The 23,473-nt window shown below is 34.2% G+C and overlaps 1 protein-coding gene across 1 annotated transcript in view; it reads left to right on the plus strand.

Moving 5' to 3' along the window:
* Nucleotides 1-23,473, plus strand: part of LOC123662359 (RNA-binding protein Pasilla) — a 90,299-nt gene that overhangs the window by 36,504 nt on the left and 30,322 nt on the right. The window contains exons 3-4 of the mRNA XM_045597208.1: nt 1,594-1,740; nt 19,282-19,436. Of these exons, the coding sequence (XP_045453164.1) occupies nt 1,594-1,740; nt 19,282-19,436 (302 nt within the window). The remainder of the gene's footprint in view (nt 1-1,593; nt 1,741-19,281; nt 19,437-23,473) is intronic.

Here is a 23,473-nt window from a genome sequence, read left to right on the forward strand (position 1 = left end):
GACCTAAGACTATTTTTTCGTCTTACCGCGATTTTTAATAATCTATCTATCTCTGGTCAAAAGCTTACTAGCGATAGGTTTTTGAAATTCTATCTCTAGTAAGCAGAGTCAGAGATAGAGCACTGAAACTCCCTGTTAAATTATGTTTAGATCCGTTATAGATTAAAGCTTAGAATTTCACACGTGTATTACTAGAATGATAAAAGTAAAATAGACATTATAATCATTTTATATTATTCACAATTTTACGGGAAACCTTAGAAACAGTTTAGTAGTTATTAGAATCCGACTCGCTTTTTAGCCTTTTTATCAGATTCTTCCTTAGAACTTTGTATGTATTTTTAACTGGGTGAACCGATTTCGATTCTATTGTTCAATAAGGTGGTGCGTGTTATGTGGTCCCTTTTGAAATTAATCGTGATTTTTTGAGTAGTCTTTATTAACGCGTATTTACGTGACTATCTTTCGTCTACTTACGTTGTATTACTTGTCGATGTAATTAATGGAAGTCTGTTTTTTTTTGTTTTTTACATTTATTATTATTTCTTGTGATTTTATTCTTGCAAAACACTATCTCGACGGTTCCATTCAAGTTTGTTTAAGCGAGCCAATCGTTGTCCCAAGTGGTTACCATGTAGATAAGTTCGCAACAGCTACTTTGGGTCAAATATTGTTCGAGTGCTCGAAAGTTTGGGTCAATTTCACTTTAAACATTGGACTTTAAATGTTTGTACCGAGTTCGTATTTGAGATTCTCTTTGTTATTGTTCTGCTTACCATTTTGGGATGTAGTTTTGCCTTCTTATGTTCCGTTTTGTCTCGTTTGGAAATGATATCAACATTTTCTTCCGTATTTATCCATTTCGATCATTTATTCCCGGTGTTATTCTATTTCAATAAGTTTTGCATGTGAATAATTTATGTAAATGATATCTCTGTAACGTAGCCATCAATTACCACAGAACAAGCTATGTGTTGATTATCAGATTATGTTATAACCTAATTTGTTTAAATGTCTAGACTAGTTATAGATTTTAGTATTATAAATAAATAGCGTTGAACATTTTATTATCTCAAATTGATCATTTAGGTTTTTCGATATAGTAAATTTTTCTATTTCTATATTTTTGATTATTTAGGTAATGATGACGTGTCCTAGATAAATTAAACAATCTTCAACACTAACCGTCCGATATCTCAAAATCGTCATTTGTAACTCATTAATGCACTTACGACTGACATCAGCACAGGAGTGGTTTACAGACACACACATAAATGTGCACCTCATACTGACTCGCCGTCCAAAAGATTATACACGAACATGTGACGAAGTATATCGTTCTGTAATATTCGCTTCTGCTCTACCCTCCACCATAACAACATCGGGTATATCGAACCTTAATCAAGCATTTCTTTATCATAAATATCTTCCTAATACCCAAAGTATTCAACATTCTGATACTTGATAATCATATGGAATTATTGTAATATTTTTTTTGGCAAGTAAATCTTCTAAAACCCACGTGACCATTCAAGTATCAGGACGTATTGTTAAATGTTCTGCACGGTGTATATAATGTATGGTTTTTATCAGCCGTGGAGCCGACGTACCACTTCAAGGTGTTGGTGCCGTCGATGGTAGCCGGCGCCATCATCGGTAAAGGTGGCGAGACCATCGCGCAACTGCAGAAGGAGACGGGAGCGAGGGTCAAGATGTCCAAATCTCACGATTTTTATCCAGGTAAGTTTCATTTAGATCACTCGACGATTAGGTGAGATTGAAATTACTTGTAAAAGTCACGTCAACGTAATATCATGGAAATATAAAGTGGATCACGACTGCGTATCGTGCTTTAAAGTTAATTCAAAGCGTCGGTTCGAGCTTTCGACTCACGCGAGCCCGGCAAATTAAGTGGCCCTAGAGTTTTAACTCAATTTTTGCGCTGTTAAATTCGCGTGAAATTTTAGTTTTATTCGAGCGTCTGTTTTAATTCGCCGGTGTGTATCTCATTAAATATGAGAGCACACGTATTTTACGTTCGCGCTGGCTCGAGTTAAGTCGTTTTCATTTAACGTATTACGTATACACGCTTGCTTTTCATGGAAATTGGTTTAGTTGATTACTAAAATAAAATTATCTGTTTTATTATATAACTGAAGTGATTTTTTTTCTAATTTGATTTTGGGACTTTTCACAGCTAGGCTGGAAATGTCAGTTCCATAATGCCCTAATCACGATTGGCAATTCGACTATATATTCTATTCTTAATTTCTATTTTAGCCTAAAGTTATAAATTATCTTGGCTGCTTTCGATATTTTAGTTGCCAATACACTTTGAAAAATTCCTACAGAATTTAAATTGAAATGAATTTTATCATCGATAAAGGCTCTGAAACTCTTTCACGCACTCTTAAAAGTCTTAAAAATATTTCATAGAAAAAAATGTTATATTTTATGTATTTTATTACTGTTATAAATGCGCAAGTTTAGATGAATATTTGTAACTTAATTACGCCAGAATGTTTGAACGTATCTAGATGAAATTTGGCGAAAATATAGGTTACAGTCTGGGATAGCACTAACCTGCTTTTTATCTTAGAAACATGGGTGGTTTTATTGGGAATGATTTATTTATTACAGAGAAAGGGTTACATTATAGGGTTAAAGGATAAAGATGTGTGAACTTAGTGACACTGTATTGCATGTAAGATAATACTAGAGCACCGACACGGTGAGTCGGAGATGCAGGTTCGATCCCCGCTGGAACGGTCGATTTTTGCTTATCAAAACATGACTTACGCTATTTTTATACTGAAGAGGTAGACGGTTTTAATTTGATAGTAATATAACATTTGGGTGATCGTCACAATTTAAACGTGATCGATGTTGCATGCAACAGCTAGTGTTACATAAATATCTCGTAACAAACGTAAGCGTGAAATGTATTCAATGTGTAAAAGAGATAATCCTTGCTATGCACAGTCGCATGTATCGCATATAGGCTTATAAGATTCGCTATGCGGAATACCTCAAAGAGCAAACAGTGACCCAGATGCGTCAGGACCGAGACGAGCCCAAAGACGCTTTGTTCGGTTCCTACTTAGCTGCTTTGTCACAAAGGGCCGGGTAGCTAATGCGAGGGCTTTGCGGGAATAACGAATATTAGCAAATAAGGCTTGCACGTAATGAACTTCGAGTGACACGAATTTGAATGAATGACTTAAATTGTCTGTTCAGGGAAGTTTTTAGATGTTAACTTGCTAAGTAATTTTGTGCATGATTTTTGTATATAAATTAGGTAAACACTAAAAGGAAAGTGTTTATAAAAAAAATACTTAGATAAAAAATAATAATATCTACACAGTACACACACGGTCGTCTGTTCCTAAAGTAAGCAACTTATTACTTGTATTATAGGTAACAGCCGACTGGTATAGCTACATTTTTTTTTCGATAAACATACATATACACACACACTTTAGCCTATCGCAGTCCACAGCTGGACATAGGTCTCCACAAGTTCGCGCCAAAAATGGCGCGAACTCATGTGTTTAGCCCATAGTCACCACGCTGGACAGGCGAGTTGGTGACCGCAGGGCTGGCTTTGACGCACCGAAGCCCGTCTGTGTATTTCAAAGCCAGCAGTTGGATGGCTATCCCGTCATCGGTCGGCTTTTTAAGTTCCAAGGTGGTAGTGAAACTGTGTTATGTGTGTATCCCTTAGTCGCCTCTCACGACACCCACGGGAAGAGAGGGGGTGGCTGTCATTACTGCCGTAGCCACACGGCAGAAACATACATATAAATATTACAGATATAAATATATATATATATATTTTTTTTTCTATGGGTAGCTTGTTATTAGCTTTTCTTTATTCATATTCTGTATTATTTATAGTTATAATAAGCTGTAAGCTATCCTAATAAAATAAATAAAATAAAATATTACACCCAGACTCGGGGTGAGAATCGAACCCACAATCCCCGAAGCAAAAAACAGAGTTACTACAAACTGCGCTAACGGGGAAGTCGATGATTAAAATCTAAAGTTCCTTAGATAATAAAAAGGCATGTGTCTCAGCTCCGACACGCGACTGGAGTCGCTCCTTAAGAACGATTTCCGTTTTATTAAAATATATGCTTCTCTTTCACGCGAGACGTTGCGCACACTTGATTTGGGGAGTGAGCTGGTGAATGCGTAACGAGAGCGTTATGAAAAGTGTGATTGGGCGAGGAGAACGGAAGTTGAGAGGGAGATATAAGTTAGTGAAGATAGAAAGCGAGAAAGTTGCGTTTTTACAAAGTTTTACTTCGGTCATGTGGTCTAAAGCACACTCGTTTTTTTTTTTTCATACGACGCCGCTATATCGTTTCATTCTTAGTTGGCTGGAATGGCACCATTTGGAAATTTCGTCTATCACATAATTTAACTTCAAAATAGTTTTCGAATAACAAATGTATTATAATTCGTGGCTGTTAAATAAATCATTAGTTTGTACCTACCTATCGAGGTGTGTCAAGGTTTCGTAAGATTAGTTAATTCGACAATCGCTTCACTCGTTATGTGTAATATTTTTTGTTCATAAAATTGCGTAAACCGAATTTTTTTTAGATGCATGATATCATACACAACATACAATAAATAACATCGTTTAGAGGTAATCTATGACCGCCATTTTTGAATATTCGGAGATATAAAAAAAGTTCTCAATTTAATCTGTTTCCTCGGAGACTGTAGTATGTTAATGTTTTTTACTGTAATAATGTTTTGATAGTACGAGTTGATTATGATTCATCAATAGGAAATTATTTGATTACAATTATTTGACATCCACTGCTGCATATGCCTCTTTCTACATGCTGGAGAAGGATTGGAGCTCCATTGCGCTGCCAATGATAGTAATACCAAATTCTTAAGTTTTTGGACATATTTTACATTTAAATTGTCTCAATCGATTTGCTTCAGTGTTGCGCATAATGCTTTAAAGGGTTAAATAAGTAAATCAATACGGTTTAACCTTGAATGTGTTAATGATAAAACTTTGCGTTTTTTAAACGGTTTTCGCTAATTGGAATTTAAAACGTGTTCAGAATGAGGGAAATATATAGACGTAATTGTACATTCGATGAATAAATAGCACAAGAGTGCAATTGAAGTGTATGAAGATGAAACATTACATTAAATAAACGAGATAACGTGTGATAACACGTTCAATTCGTTACAAATTTTATCGTTTTAATTGTTTTGAAAGTGCTGTATCCTGCGGTAGGCGTTAAAGAGGAAAGGCTGAAAATAACTTTAATATGCTGGATAGAGTAAATAGTACGGTTAATTCGATATTGTTATCGGTGAATTTGTATGTATTGTTGTTTGTTTTTTTAAATATTAGATTTTGAGTTTTTTGTCGGGTTTCCTCAGCAAAATCTAGAGGATATTAGCTATCGATGACAGTTTTACATTACTGCTGTTAATTAAAGAGTAACATGAAATCATATTATTGTATCATAGCGATGGATGTGTTTGAGGAATATTCAGTAATAATAATAATGATAATTTTCATTATTACAGCCTATACAGTCCACTGCTGGACATAGGCCTCCACAAGTTTACGCCAAAAATAACGTGAACTCATGTATGTTGCCCATAGTCACCACGCTGGGCAGGCGGGTTGGTGACCGCAGGGCTGGCTTTGTCGCACCGAAGGCGCTGATAATTTTATTTAAAGCGATCGAAGAAGTATTTTTTTTGTCTGGATCTATTTGTTCGGGAATAACGCAAATACTGCTGAATTAAATCGTATGCAGTTTTCGCATTTGTGATCTTACAGGTCTAACTGAAAATCTTTTGTAGTTTTCATCTTAGTACACATTCTAGGAATGGATTGTTGCACTATAAACACTTAGTAAAATCATCGTCACGAGTGAAACTGCGGGCCATAACTGGTCTAATATATAAAATACTCGTGTCGCGGTGTTTGTAGTTAAACTCCTCCGAAACGGCTTGACCGATTCTCATGAAATTTTGTGTGCATATTGGGTAGGTCTGAGAATCGACCAACATCTATTTTTCTTTCCTCTAAGTTGTAGGGGGGGGGGGATTGAGAAGGTTAATAAAATATACCTATGGCAAAACAACGTTTGCGGGATCAGCTAGTTATCTAATAAAATTAAAGACGCAAAAGCGAGTATATCAAATCCATTGTACCGTAATGGGTTATCATCGTATAAATTAAATTCATCGAATAACAACACAAACGGTACATCAAAATGTAATAACAAACGTTCAGCTTTCGTCTCGTCGAATATTAACCGATCTCGGTCGAGATAGCTCTTGTTATGATAACTTTAATAAAGACGGGCTTGAAAGGGTCTTTCATATACATAAGTTGATGAAAAATCTCTGAGTATTCTGCGGATAATGTTTTTTTTTTGAAGTGTTACTTTTGGCGCGTTAGGGAAAAGCGATGAGAGTAAATTTTTACGATTTGCGCGCACACTGTTACCAAAAACCGACACCCTGAAGTTAGCTAGTCAGCGAAGAAGTTAGCAACGTGAAGTTAGCAAGCCAATGAAGTATAACTTCTTACGTGCGTACATAAGTACACACACTTTTTTGTTATTGTAAACTTTGAATGTTGGTTCGTGAAGCTTAATTCTGATGTAATGAAATTGTGATCGGTTAGTCTTCTGTGTATGAGATAAATATATTTAGGAAAAATTGATTTTAGAGGTGTTTAAGTGAGCATTTTTGTCGGCCTCCGTCTCGCATCTATCCGTATGGTTATCGTTCTGCATGTTTAACTTTTAGAACGTTTTTTTTTTTATACAATTAGGTCGGCAAACAAGCGTATGACTCACCTGATGTTAAGCGATTACCGTAATCTATACATGCTTGTAATACCAGAAGGATCGCAAGCGCGTTTCCGACTCTACCTCCAATACCACCCAGGTGCTCCGGTCACCTTACTCACCACAGGAACACACCACTGCTTGAGATCAGTATTATTTAGCTGTGATCTTCTGTAAGGTCGAGGTACTGCCCCAGTCGGGCTGCTCCAGATTTTGAGTAAGATATGTATAGCTGTGCCCCAAATCAGTGAAGTACACTATTATTTTTTAATTTTGTATAGTGAGGTCATAACGAAGTCGCCATTAAGTACGGACATCTATCACGGCTGAATCCGTAGGACAAAGTTAATACAATAGTTTTATTCCACAAGACAAGTCCAAGCAAGTGGTCATTGTTTTATGGATTAAGTGGACGTTACTGGAGTCCGTATAACAGTAACGTAAACTTCATAATAATAAACTTAGCTTGCATCTAGAAATGCATTTTACTGTATAAAGTTTTGCGTTTTATATTCCTCGTAATATATTTGTCTGATTCGAATCTTATTGTGGTAATTTTGTTTCATATATATTTATTTTACACTAGATTTTAAAATCAGCATTTTCCCCAGCTTTAGAATGTAAAGATAATCATCAAAATCGGTACACATAATAAAAAGTTATGAGGTAACAGGTAAGACAAAAAACTGCAGCTGAATTGAGACTTCACCCTATTTTGAAGTCTGTTAGAAACCACGTAATTATTGATATTGTACATTTTATTAATTCAAAAATGTAGAAAAAAAATATATAATCGTTTGATCCTTTTCGTAGAGTCCTTGGCTAGATAATTGTGATGTTTATGCTAAATGGTTTTTGTGAGTAATCCGGCTTGTAGATTTTAATGTAAGGCTAAATACAGACTAATATTCGTAAATTTATAATTAAAATTCATTTTATCCAAGAAAATCGCAAAAGCACCATTTTATCCTCATAGTATAATGTAGTGGTTGCTCAGTGGTCGCAATTCGATCATAATTAATTTAAATTATAAGTTTGAACATTATTATGGTTCTGTTGTCAAAGACTACACTTCTATGATAATAAATAAAAGAGTATATATGCGTTTGTGTGTCAAATACATGGTAGTGTGTGTATTTTTTTTTATTGATTTAATGTATTTTTAACGGATAATTAAAAATATATTAGCATTTTGCACTCCTCAATATAAACTATAAGTGTGCGAAATTTCATACTCCTCCGTCTGCGCAAATAAAAGGAGTACAAAGTTTTTGCTTCGCGTATTAATATGTTTAAATTATTATTATAGTATAAGTTATGTCAATCTGCAGTAGGATTGGAATGTAGATTCTGATGAGACGATGAGAGTAATCGGAACAACAAACGACTGTTGATATAATATTTTTAATCCATATACGAGTATACACAAGACGTATCTGACTTGTTCATTTTATTTTCAATAACTTGATTTTTTTTTAATAGTAACACTTAAGTTTTCAAAGTAATAAATAAATTATGTAGTTATTGCGTATGTAGTTATGCGTCCATAAATTACGTGAGGTGTTTTTTTAAATTTTCTATCCTTCCCTTCCCCCCTGGTGAGATGTCGTGAGATTTTATTCAGCCCCCTCCCCCAACCCCCAGTCTCACGTGAGATTTTTCAAAACGTGGGTTTCTTATGTAAACACGTTGGACTGTTACTGTAAAAAGAAAAAAGAAAATTGCTCCGTGCTTTTATTTACGACTAGTTAAGACTAGTAATCAGACACAATCAATAAATCAGACCCCTTAAACATCTCACGTATTTTATGAACGCCCCTTAATAGGAAGTGTATATCAGCAATCATTTAATAGACAAATCCAAAGGAAAGAGGAGGGAATCCTTATGTTGAAGTTCATTTTCAAGTGATATTTTTACCCGACTGCCAAGGAAGGGTTATGTTTTTCGCGCGTATCTTGTATTTATGTATGTATGTTTGTATGTAATATTCTTTACTACCTCATATTTCCAGAACCATTGAACGGATTTACACAATTGAGGTATCGTTAGGTTCGTCTTAGCTGCCCAAGTGTTCTTAGATAGGTGACATTAAAAAAAAATCAAACATGGCGGCTGCGCGAAGCCATTGTAGTTAATGAAAAAAATTTTTTTTCTCGAATACTACAATATGGGTATCAAATTGAAGGGCACAATGATTTTAAAAAGGTATATCATGATTATTATTACCGTAATACTAATAAAGAAATTATTACGTACAAAATTATTTTATTAAAGTTTTTAACTATGTTACATTATAGTAAATATTTATCCTACGTATTTAAAAAGTTCGGAAATTATCGTAAATCCTATCGGAAAGTTACTTAACAATTTGTTACCGACCTTCCGATTAATTACTCATTAAAAAGTTATAAGTTTCCGCCCTGAGTGTAGCAGTTTTATCGTATCCCGTGTTAATTGTTATCGAAGTTGCGAAGGAACCAACTCAGTAAATTAATTCCTTCAAGCAAATTTGTGAGACATTTTTTTTTATACGAGTAAATATTTGTTCTCATTTGATAATCTTGTTCTGTATATATTTATGACATACTAGCTGACCTGGCGAACTTCGGATCGCCCTATTTTTATTTCTTAAATATAATAATTACATATATCAAAAGCCTATCTTTCAAGTTGTATCAAACTGCACGCGGTGTTCAAATTTGATTAAAATCGTTTAACTAGTTTAGGAGTCCATCAACGTGCGTATATCAACTTGAAAGCTAGAGAGTCGCGGCTTTGGATATTTATTTGTCTTTTGGATTGATTTTTCGTAGTCTCAGTTAACTGAGGTTAGGGCACAGCAGGAATTTCCTGCTCAAATATGGAGCAACCCAACTGGGGTAGTACCTCGACCTTACAGAAGATCACAGCAAAATAATACTGTTTTCAAGCAGTATTGTGTTCCTGTTGGTGAGTAAGGTGACCAGAGCTCCTGGGGGGATTGGGGTTTGGGTCGGCAATGCGCTTGCGATGCTTCTGGTGTCACAGGCGTTTATAAGCTACGGTAATCGCTTACCATCAGGTGAGCCGTACGCTTGTTTGCCGACAGTGACATAAAAAAAAGTCTCGGTTTTTATAACGATTGTTACTTTGGGTAGGACATTTATCGGATACTCTTAAAGACTTTTTTATCAGAATTAAACTGTCAGCTTTCAACTACGTCTCATTTTTTCTAGACAGTCTCAGGACTGAAGTCTGCTATAAAATGTACGTGGAAAAGCAGTATAACTTGCATCTATAACTACTAATATTATAAAGCTGAAGAGTTTATTTGTTTGTTTGCTCGAACGCGCTAATCTCAGGAACTACTGATCTGATTTGAAAAATTCTTTTCGTGTTAGATAGCCCATTTATCGAGGAAGGCTACAGGCTATATATCGTCACGCTAAGACCAATAAGAGCGGAGTCCATACGACGAACTCGCGGGCAGAAGCTAGTGATTTATAAGAAAAAAGGGCAGGAATGGCTACGAACCCAGGATTGTTGTTTACCTTCTTACTTTTTTTTTAATAATAATAATAATCTTCATTTCGGGACTAGCCCAGTGTTAGTAACAATTTTGCTTATAATCTAATTTTAGTAAAATTACAAACCTTAAATAATTACATTTTAACACATTACATTTTTTTTTTGTCTAATTAATTAATATTTCTAATGATATTATAAATACAAACCGCATAATGTGTTGCGATGACATATCTCACGAGAAGATGAAGCGCGTGTCACTTGAACACGATTCAATGATTTAATGATAGCGTATATGACATTGCATGTACTTAAATATGATCAATATTTAAGTGAACTTGTGAATTTATTGCTCGTTGCTCTGTACGATTGTGAAACGTTACGATATTAACTGTTTCGTGATAGTCTAAATTTATTCCATTTGGGTGTCCAGTTGATTAATTTTTAAATATAAAATTTGCATTAGATTCGAATGAGAAAAGTAAGTTCTATTACTGTTTGTTAAGTTGAAGTTATCTGCAACGATAGTACACATATTAAACATCTACTGCGTTAGTAATTGCGTTACTATAATTTTAATCCCCACTTCCAAAATAATCGTAATGATTTTAGGGATTTAGGGAAAGTAAAAGCATGCTAAATTTGATGAAAACCTATTCAGTAATTTCGACATGATGAACAAGATACAGACACCTAAATAAAAATTGAAAACAAAAATATGCCTGCCTTATCGATTTCAGACTACCCTCTAAAATTTCATTTCGGTTCTTCAATGTACACAATTTTGTTAATTAGTTTCTTGTAAGTTAGACTAGCTGGCCCCGCAAACGTTGTTTTCCATATGTTATTAACCCCCCTTAATCCCCCCTTATAACTTAGGGGTATGAAAAATAAATGTTGGCCGATTCTCAGACCTACCCGATATACACACAAAATTTCATAAAAATCGGTCCAGCCGTTTCGGAGGAGTATTTTAACTAACATTGTAACACGAGAATTTTATATATATAAAATAAGAGAGTACATTGATATAAATAAGTATAAAAGATTCAGTCTGAGTTAATACTTTTTTCCTCGTCGTCTATGAGTTTGCTGATATCCAATAAAGGAAATGAAAGTCTGCAGTGTTCCTTATACTATGGTCTCTGTGTCCGTGATTACATCAGTGCCGACTCATGCGATGACAGAATATCCATGTTCTTTGAATTTTATTTTGAGCTTCACTATCCGCTTTGTTTTTGACTATTTTTTGTTCGTGTTTTTTTTTTTTTTTGTTAGCCGTTGACAAAGTCTTGTGATTAAAGTGGATTGAAATTTTAATGATAAATTTTAAGCAACAAAACAAAAAAATTAGAATTGTTAAAAAAATCGAATTAGTATCACTATTAGTCGGTCGATCGTGAGTTCGACGGTCATTTAATCTTAAGGTAAAAGACGTGTCTGTAGTCTAGGTAAAAGTCGATTAATATTATAGTTATATTTTCAATAAATATGGCTACATATATAAATATTACATTCAGAATCAGGACGGGAATCGCACCATGGAACGAAAAACCGAGTCAATATCTGGCTTGTAAAATTTACCTATGCTTTGATTATACGACGTGTCTATTCAAGTCAAAATATTTATTGAGGAACCAATTTTGTTATTGAAGAAAATTTTTATTTAATAAATAAAATCTCGTTGACTATTAATAATAATAATAATAATTTTATTTATTTAAGACTTACAGTCCACTTGTTAGTAAAATTAGTAACTTACAACAATGTTAGTATACTTATATTAAAATTAACAATTTAACAATTTACTTGCTTAAGCTTTCTTGCCTCGCCACTACGCCAACAAAGTGCTGAAGCGTAGGCTCAGCAAGCTTAGCACTGAACATTTTCAGAATTTTGTTAGAACTGAGCCGCATTCTGTTTAATAGAGAGGCGGTCCGTTTCCTCAAGATTGCGAAAAAGGAATCGGTATTCGCTTCAGTGAACATTGCAGACGCACTACAGAAGCATCTCAGTCCCAACAAAATCCTAAAATCATTATTATATCGGGAACCAATTGGACCTTTAGCATTTATTTTTTACTTTTTCAGTGTGTTAACATTTTCTCAAAGTCGTCTTCAATTGAAGACTCATTAATTATCATTCGTTCTCAGTAAGCAGGAAACTTACCGGATCGTGGAATTTTAATTGTCGATCCAAGTCCGGGATCACTTATAGTAACAGATACCTACTCTACTGTTCGTTAAGAACGCTCGTCGCATCTCGTAACGTGCGTCTTCGAGGCACTATCGTGATGTCATCGAGGTGAAATCAAAAGTTTTAGAGCATACATGACCTTCGTATATTATACTGTTATTATATGGATATGTAAATTGGTGTTTATTGATTACTTATGTGTGTGCAGAATTCATTAGCATTTCGATGAGAAATGTTTTAGAGTAACGTTTGAATCTCTTGAATGTTTTTGTCCGCATAGGTTTTTCTGTTTTGATTCTATCTTCGTTAGTTGTTTCGATAGTTAATACTAACCGTACCTTGAGACTTTGCTGGGTATCTTCTGACCCAGTTTGACTATTGGGATAAAAAATAGCCTATGTCTTAGCTGGATATTTACATACCTAAATTTTAATGCAATAAAATACGTTGTTGCGTAAACGAGGCAAAATATTCATAAAAACGTTTAGCATTTACGACTTCGGTTTATTAAAATAATAATATTACCATTTTTAATAAGTTAAGCTAACGAAAAATTTGTTTTATCATAATCGCTTCCACCTATCAGCAGATGATATCACTGAACGCAGTGTGATATAAATCTTCATAAAAACGAAAGTGCAAGCCGGTTATTATTATCATACATATTATGTTATATTATTAATATTAAATATTAATTTAAAACTCGTATCTGCTTCGCTTTTAACTGATTACAAATAACGTCATCGCCCATGTGTATTATACGCGATTTTGACCTTTAAATCTAACGCGAAAAGGACTATTTCAAATTGTCGTGTACTATCGGACAGTACATCTGTCGTTCTAGTGGCACGTTTTGGGTCATCGTTGTTTAGCTGTTGCCAAATATTGTTTGTTCATAGTTTTGTAATCTACGGAATCTTTATAAGAGTATAGAAGCCTTTTGTAAGCATTGTAAGTAATTTTATGTTTACCTCTACGTGTCCGCCAACCCACGGTGGATTAAGCTCCCATCCTCTTCCTTCACGGAGAATATGGGTACTCGACTCAAGATATCTTAAGTAATTTAAATATTCGTTTTGTAGTAATGAATGAAGACTAAGATAATGGTCAGCTTGGACTGCAGATTGTATTTGATATTGATATATGACGCTGAGAATTGTGTTTATTTACTTCGAACACAGTAATGTTAGTCTGTTCTCCATGCAATATACAATAATGTAATATTATTTTTATTGGAACAAAAATAAACTCTAAAACGTAATGATTCTACTCTCAAACGAACGAACTAATTCCAATTGATTAAAGTTTAACAATAAGTATATTCAAGTTTAGAGCAAAAAATATTGCGTAAATCTAATTTAAACATATTCTCGAACGCTACATTAGTGTCAGCTACGTCTGCAGTGACGGTTAAAAATATATGCATAGTATGAATTGCTAAAGCGCCCTACACTTGGCTGCCTGCCCTTGACCCAAAAATAACAAAACATTCGTCATGACACGCTAACACACTAGCGTTCTTTTATTCCATAAAGTACTACTTCAGCCGTAAAGCCTATAGCTAGAGCAATAGAGGCTATTTTAGCGCTTCTAATGACTGCGAAATATCACACTTACGTAATATTCGTTGAGACTTGTCACTCGACGTCTAAGACAGCGTCGCAAATTGCTTGTTTCAATTAGACTCGCTACTGCCGATTGTGATTTTACGTTTGATGTTTCGAAATTAAAGTCACCCACCCAGCATTTATAATTATTATATTTCTGTCTAATCTATTGTCGTCGTAAACTAATTATAATTATGTAATCTTAATTGGCTAATAATTTCCTAACTCACATTTACAAAGTTGAGCAAGCGACCCGAGGAAGGCTGTTTGAATCGTCTGTCGATAGATAAAAATGCTTCAAATAACTAGGTTGGCACGTGCGTTGTTATATTGTCGAGTTACCTATATTTGCATCCAATCTCATATTGCAGTATTTTGTTAAAATACACAGAAACGCTCAGTGACGAAGTCTGTTTAAATCCGGTTTAACTCTGTCCGCTAATGTGCTATCAACTAGTGGGACATCAGCTGACACATTATAGTTTTCTTTTAATGGAACTAGACTAGGTGATGTTGTTTCTCCGTCTCGTTTACCTACAGCTAACTTGTTCCACAATAACTCAACGGTGCGCATAATTGGATAAGGCTGATAATCACCCGTGGCCTTGCTTCTAACAATGCGCTATGACGTGAACTATTCACGCGGCAGGTTCAGCCACGTTTTCTCCTTCATTGCACATTACTTCTACACTTTGTCGATTAATGGTCGTGTTTTCGTGGCCAACTAGGTATTTGATCAAATTTTATGTCCAACGCTTGCATTGTTTGGATAAAGGAGAATGGGACTTTTGGGCCAAAATGTAATGAGTAGAGATATTGTTTAAAAAATTGGTCATATTTTTTTATTTTAAAATATAAAATATCAGCTCAATTCTGAATCTAGAAGCGGAGAAAATTGAGAAAGATAGTTTACATCAAATTATTTGGGTATCGATTCAACTATAATCGATTACAGAATTCAAAAAAAAAAAGGTTTGCACTAGTTAATTAATTCAAGATATTTAGATGCACAATTAAAGCTGTAAACAATAAAGTACATTTAAATAAAGTTACATTAATATGGACAATATCAATTAATATCTGATAAACCAAAATGATTATCGATTTCATATCGATTTAAAATACATCATATTTTTAATGACAGCTTTGAAAGCTGACTAACAATAATACTGTGTCCGTCACTCGTTTCGTGTTTACTGTTTTCCGATGCATTCTGAGTCCATTCCTGATATTTATTTATGGTTTCAAGTGTATATCAATATTCGTAGTGAGTTTTCAAACAGTCTTCACTAAATATAACAAATATTAATGCTACAAGAACTTAGTGATCGCGTTTTTTATAGACATTGTAACATAACCTCACTTTTACAAAAAGTCTAATAACTCCACTCTCAGATAGCCAAAATATAGATAATTTTCAGCGAGGAAACAATAAGCCTAAATGCATTAATTGATACCATTTTCATTTCATTACATTTTGGCCCAAGAATGTATGGAATCGTATCATTCTCCTTTACTTGTCAGTTGTGCTGTCGCAAACATTTGATCCAACCGTCAGCTATTTTAGTCTCGCTGTAAGCCCACGTAACACGAGGTATTATAATGCAGTACCGGATGAACGTGTTTACTTCGAGTTCTATAGATTTCCGTAGAAATTTCGTTAAAAGTAGCAATAATAGGTGACGACTAATTGTTTTACGTGGTTCGTAAACCTAACACCAGTATAAAATTACGCTCAGTTTTGGCCCACTGCTCTTAATTACACTAACATTGGACTAGCACCAAATGTTAATGACCCGGTTACAAGCGAAAATATGCACTAAAATTATCACACATTAATAATAAATTTGCTCAGCAGTCGCGCAAGGTCAAGGGAGCAGAACCGGTTCGCGTATGTGGCTAACGTTGCGTAATTTGGTCCGGTTCTTGCGACTCGTTTGACTTGCGAGGATGATTCTCGCGAGTGAGCAAGACGAACTTGATGTGATTTGTAATTTAATTCAATAAATATTCTAATTAAGTAGGTATGTGCAGTATTTATAATATTTGAATCGCTTTTCGTGTCGACACCACATTATCATAAAATAAAACTCCTTGCATATAATTTTCTCAAAATAACTCAATTTTTTTCAGCACTTAAACACGCAATGCGGACATTTTTTAAATAATCATTTCTCGAGACTGAAAAGGTTTTTTGTTACATAAAAGAACAACAATTTAATCTAAATTAAGTAAAAAAAACAAAACAAAAAAAACAAATGAGTTATTCCCGTTTGGGGGTCAACTACTGCACACTCGGGGCTACGACGCGACGAAAAATAGGCATAGTGACTTAACCCATTGTTTCGAGAATTTCATTCAGTAGAATAATGCCAGTATTCAGCATTCATTTGGACGCATAATAAAACCGGTCCGAGTTAAATGACTTTTTAATACGAATTCTGTGCCACCATTCAGAATTAATTGTGTTTCGTCTTATTCGTCCGGATGTTATACTTTGTATTCGTCTTTACGTTGTGACTTACTGAGTACATTCAAGAGGACGCCTTCTTCTACCAGTTCTTAAACGTCTTCAGAAAAATTACTTCTGCGGGCGTTTTATTAGTGTATTGTTACGCGAAAGTTTCTTCGAGGACTTTTAGTTGGTTAATGATGTTATTAACAAGGAATTACATAATTCTTATAGAATGTAGAGTAGTCATTAATTCGCATTGCAATTTAGTTTTATGCTTATATTTAACTGGAGGTCATGCGTGCCAGCAGTTGCATGCACGGGCAAACGTTCTGACGCTAGGCGCCAACACGCGAACTCTCTCGTTTTCATGTTTAAGGGCCGCGGTAGTTTCAAGAAAACCGAATAACAATAAAAACTTTGCTAATTTTCTGAAATTATAGCCATACCACATCGTTTACGTCTAAGTGTATAAATTTCTAAATTACACATCGTTAGATCCTTCTAGAAGTGATTATGAATCAGATAAATTTGATCATTCATCATAAAGTAAGAATACGATTTGCAAATTTTATTTTGTCTTGTCAGTGATGCTTGAAATACTCTGGGATATTTCCTCGCATAATTTTATTATTGTATGTTAATTCGCGTTTCGGTACTCATACAAGTTCGGAGTTTTGTACAAGTTCGGAGCAAGGTGGCCAGTAGGGTCGATGGATTAAACGAGCCAGATAGTTTATACAGGATGAATAGACGGGCATTCAATTAAACCAAGTATACTACACATCATAAAAAATCAGTGAAAGAAGTAAACTGGACCTGGATGGTGACTTCAGAATAATAAAATTTACAAGGCAAAGAGAACCATATTTATATATTTTTATTGCAAAACAAACAAACGCGAAATAATCAATGTGAATTTTTTGGTACTAAATTCAAAAAAAAACCACTGTTTATACATTTTTTCAGTTTTTCATACAATTATCAAAATTAATAAATAAATAAATAAATAAATATTTACACAATACACACACGGTCGTCTGTTCCTAAAGTAAGCAACTTAATGCTTGTGTTATAGGTAACAGCCAACTGGTATATATCTACATTTTTTTTTTCAATAAACATACTTATAAATAATACATATATAAATATATAAATAAATATTTATATTACACCCAGACTCGGGGTGGGAATCGAACCCACAACCCTCGGAGCAGAAAGCAGGGTCACTACAAACTGCGCCAACGGGCTAGTCTTAAATAAAAAGGTTTTGTATATTATTTTATGTGGCATTAAATATTCTTTTATTTAGTTTTTATTTCATAAAACTTTAGGTCTGATGCTTTTGAAGATATTGCAGATTTTCCAACCGACTCTTTTTTCTTTGCGGTCTAGTGTAGTAGTAGCGTCTTCGATGCGACAAAGCCAGCCCTGCGGTCACTAACTAAATTATATAATAGACTATGGCCAAAAAACATAAGTTCACGCCATTTTTGGCGCGCTTTGGTGGATGCTTCTGACTGACTGACTTAAGTAGTAATGATATTTTGTATGTTACGATGTATATTTTTGAAATTATACTTTTTTTGGCGCGTTAGAGAAAAATGATGAGAATAAAATTTCACGATGCACGCGCATAACGTCACAAAAAACCGACACCCTGAAGCTAGGTACTCAACGAAGAAGAAGTTAGCAACGTGAAGTTAACTAGCCAATGAAGTATAACTTCTTACGTGCGTACATAAGTACACTTTTTTTTAGTATGTTAGTCGTAAATATCTATTTATCGGGCATAATTTATCTTCAAGGAAAACACGATGACTTTTTCCGTAATAAAGTAATACATATTCAAAAGAATTATAGAAATAATGGAGAATGCCGGAGCCTGAATTTATTACATTCATAAATTATTAGTTGTACGAGTATATCGTAAGAGATTTTCAATTCTTCAAAAATATCACAGACGAAATAATATTATGTAGTGTTGTGTTCCTGTGGTGAATAAGGTGGCCAGAGCTCCTGGGCTGTGTTGACAGCTAGTGTAGAGTTGGCAAGGCGTTTTTGATGCTTCTGTGGTTGTAGGCGTCTACAGGCCACAGTAACCCCTTACCATTAGGCGGGCCCAGTTGCCATCCAGGTTGTGTAATTAAACAAGCAGCTGTTTTCTATAACTGTGTCTGCGATTTCGCGATAGTCACAGAATTGTATCGCTACAGTAAATCGGAAAAATGTTTAAAAGCGCAATAAGGTGTAGGGTAAAAACTATTTGAATATATTAAATACTAGCCGACCCGTGCCCACTTCGTTGGGAGTTAATTATTATTTTTGATGCGAATATATAGTAAAGTTTTGATTTCGCTCGCATTTCTCCGACTTGATTTACGTATACTATTATTTTTCACTGAATTTTTTGAACAATAAAATATAGCCTTTATCACTCCTGAACAATTTAGCTTTCTGTTAGTGAAAGAATTTTCATGATCGTTTAAGTTTTTGCGAAGATTACCCCCTACAAACAAACAAAGCTAGAAACTTTACCTCTTTATAATATTAGTATGGATTTATATAAAAAGACCTTGATGGTAAAGTCAATTATAATTAAAGTTATAATATTCACATCGTCACTACGTTTAATGATGCCAAAAAACTCGAAACACACTTTTTTGTACTCAGGTACAACGGAACGAGCATGCTTGATCACGGGATCAGTTGACGGTATCATGGTGGTCCTGGACTTCATCATGGAGAAGATAAAGGAGAAACCGGAACTCGTGAAGCCGTTCCCCGAGGGGGTGGACGCAAAGATGCCCCAGGATAGAGACAAACAGGTAAGATTGATCATGTCATGGTTAGAACTATTGCTATAATTGTCTTATATACTTAAACCTTCTTTCATATCACTTACTTTAGCCTATCGCAGTCCACTGCTTTACATAAGGTTTCCCAAACTCGCGTCAAACATCCCAGTTTTCCGCAATCCTCATCCAGATATCTAGTAAAATTTTATTGTTTATCCGACTTTTAAAAATAATTATTTTATAAAAAATATTTTGAAATATATGTTATATTATTGAACATAACTTTCCCGAAGGTAATTAAGTAAGTGGAAAATGTGCATTTGTGTTTGCGATTTTTTTTTCTTTTTTCTTTAATCGTTAATTGAAACATTCATTTTGTTCTAGTCTTAATATTGATTCCTAATTATACTTAATATCGTTTTAGCCAAGGTACACTTTAAATAAATATATAATATACTAAGTCATATTGCGTTGGTTAACGCTATTTATAGTTTTACTAGCTGACCCGGCAAAGGTTGTGTTGCCGCTAAACGCTTTTTAAAAATAGTGGTTGATCATAGAGGATTGAAAATTTAGGGTTGTATGTATTTTTAATGTTGTATCATAAAAAAATAAAAAAAATATATCTAAAAATTAAAAAAAATAGCCTTTTAATTTTAACATTTAGGGGGATGGAAAATAGATGATTTCAATTTTAATTACCCTTAACATTAAGGGGGATGAAAAATACATGTTGTTCGATTCTCAGACCTACCCAATATGCACACAAAATTTCATGAGAATCGGTCAACGCCGTTTCGGAGGAGTTTAATTACAAACACGGCGACACAAGAATTTTATATATTACATTGATATTAATTACGAAATAAAAAATAAAATGAACCTATCCAAGTCGTAATATCACAATAAGTAATTTAACACGTGCGCTTTAAACCAGCGGCTCTCAAACATCCATACCCCGGTTCCAAAGTAAAATAAAAATATAAGAATTTTTTTATAAAATATGTATATTCAAAGATGTTTACCGAAGTATTTAAATATTAAAAGTGTTCGTAATATTTGTATTAGTAATTCTATACGTCTAAAGTGCAAACTCTCACATAACGCTCGTGAAGGTCGAATACGTCGTAATAAAATGCACATTTTAAATATTTAAAATGCATGAAATGTGTGTTTTGATAAAAACTTCGTCTGCGGTAAGTAGTTTTAAATGGAACAATTATAATTTAATTATAAACAATACGCTTTTGTTTTATAAAAAAGAATGGTTTTTTTATAAGCACGGTCAGATTTTTTTCATCTCATCACATAAACACAACTGACGGGATACCTGATAAGGTTAAAAAAATAAAAAATTTGTTTAAGTATGTTTTTGACATCAAAAGGATTTCGAGCTTTTTAAGAATAAAATGTTAAAGACAAAATAACTTTAAAAAATTTTCTTTTTCACAATATATACACTATTACTTGGACATAAAAAAATACCTTCAACACACTACTTCACCCATAGGTGATATTCTTTTAACACAGTTCTTAACGTAACATTTCTACATAATAATTGTGTTTGCTCGCAAACGAAAAAAAAAACGACTTCAATTACATCGACGAGTAATACAACGTAGATCGACGAAAAAATTGTCAAGTAACAACGCATTATCAAAGATTACTCAAAAAGTAGTTATCAGATCTCGATGAAATTTAAATGTGACCACATGATAAACTTCGGCTTTCGATTAAATTAAAAATCATTTAAATCGGTACACCTAATAAAAAGTTATTGCGGATTTTCAAGAAGTTCCCTCGATTTCTCTGGGATCTTATCATCAGATCCTGGTTTCCCTATCATGGTACTAAACTAGGGATATCTTCTTTCCAACAAAAAAAGAATTATCAAAATCGGTACACCTAGTAAAAAGTTATTGCGGAATTTCAAGAGTTTCCCTCGATTTCTCTAGGATCCCATCATCAGATCCTGGTTTCCTTATCATGGTACTAAACTTGGGATATCTCCTTTCCAACAAAAAAAGAATGATCAAAATCCGTACATCCAGTAGAAAGTTATGCGGTATAATACAACGTAGGTCGACGAAAAAAGCGTCAAGTAAAAACGCATTATTAGATATAGCTCGAAAAGTAGTTGTTAGATCTCAAATAAATTTAAATGGGACCAATTGGCACACACCACCTTTCGATTAAAAGAAAATTTGTCGAAATCGCTCCACCGAGTCAAAAGTTCTGATGTAACATAAAAAAAAAAAAAAAAATACAGTCGAATTGAGAACCTCCTCCTTTTTTGGAAGTCGGTTAAAAAGAAGAAAGCTTCTGAAGTGCTTCTCAGAAATTCTCAGAAGAATTAATTTTCACTTCAGCCTATCACAGTCCACTGCTGGACATAGGCCTCCACAAGTTCGCGTCAAAAATGGCGTGAACTCATGTGTGTTGCCTATAGTCACCACGCACGGTGATCGCAGGAATAATATTAGGCTGGGCTTATTAATTATCTTATCCCTGGAAGATTGCCGGTATAGGCTGAATGAGGATTGCGGAAAACTGGGATGTCTGGCGCGAACTTGGGGAGGCCTATGTCCAGCAGTGGACTGAGATAGGCTGAAGTGATGATAATAATGATGATAGGCTTTTTATTTAGTTAACTAATTCAGAAAGTTAGAAGACGGATTCATTTTCTTTTCATTATATATTATGTTCTGTTCGGTGACCAAATTATGTGATATATCAAATATATGTAAATCAACAAAAATATATTTCAACTTTTATAAAATATTTATAAAACGTAAGGAAAAAAATAAATCAGTAGTAAATTTTATAATAACGTTCTTAGAATTTGATATTGCAATTATTTCTTAATAATGAACTCGAAGAAGTATTTTTTTACGATTGTTCACCTTGTCCGGACGTTTTTTGTTGACTGCTTGTAATAGAACTAGTTAAAGTTTTTTTTTTACAAATATTATGTTACATTGTTCAATGGATGAGTCTATACTAATATTATGAAGCTGTAAAGTTTGTTTGTTTGGAAGCGTTAACCTCGGGAACTATTGGTTCGAATTGAAAAATTATTTTTGTATTGGATACTATATTTACCGAGGAAGACTATAGGCTATATTTTTTTCCTCGAGTTAACGCGTGAAAAGTGTGAAACCACAGGGTATAGCTAGTAAATAAAATCAGTATTGATGTGCGATATAAAATTGATGTGCGAAAATTACAAGTTGCTAATTTCATTTATTTGTATGTTGTTTAGCAATGATTAACAATAAAACATCGAATTGAAATTATCTATTTAAACTATGTCATAAAGTTAATCACGAATATACCTGTAAATAAAAAATAATAAATTAAAAAATAAGTAATTCCTATTGCTCATTACTAGGTCGACAAACAAGGCTCATCTTATGGTAAGCGATTACCGTAGCTTAAAGACGCTTGCAACACCACAAGCATCGCAAACACGTTGATGATCCTTCCCCCCCCAATCCTCCGCAGCAGCTCCGGTCACCTCACTCACCACAGGAACACAACACTAGTTGAAAGCAATATTATTTAGCTGTGGTCTTCTGTAAGGTCGAGGTACGTCCCCAGTCGGGCTGCTACATATTTTGGGCAGAATATTTCCTGCTCTTTTTTTTACGTGGGGAAAATCCATCATGGATACCCTCCAGCACGAGGGTGCCAGAGGGTTATGTCAGACTCCTACTGACTAAAAACCACCACGTGTGAGCAGTCATCCGCTTAGATGGGGCGAGATGGGGTCGCGCTAGCATTCACCACCTTCCTGCTGTGTCCTAATCTAAGTTTAAAAGTATCGTAAATAAATCACAAAAGTTCTTTAATTTCGTAACGTTTGTGGTTTTAGGATTGCGGAAGTATTTTTTTTTTCTACATCAATGCCTTGATAAGTCCTAATTAAATTCTTTAAACATGTCGTAAACTGGTGATATTTTCGCAAGAATCGTGGCCTTGTTCAACGCGATAAGATTGTATGGGTTATAAAGGGTCAAATTAATTCGGGATAACGCACATAATGTTTTTAAATATTATTTGAACTA

Source organism: Melitaea cinxia, chromosome 18, assembly GCF_905220565.1.
Source record: "Melitaea cinxia chromosome 18, ilMelCinx1.1, whole genome shotgun sequence".
NCBI lineage: Eukaryota > Metazoa > Arthropoda > Insecta > Lepidoptera > Nymphalidae > Melitaea > Melitaea cinxia.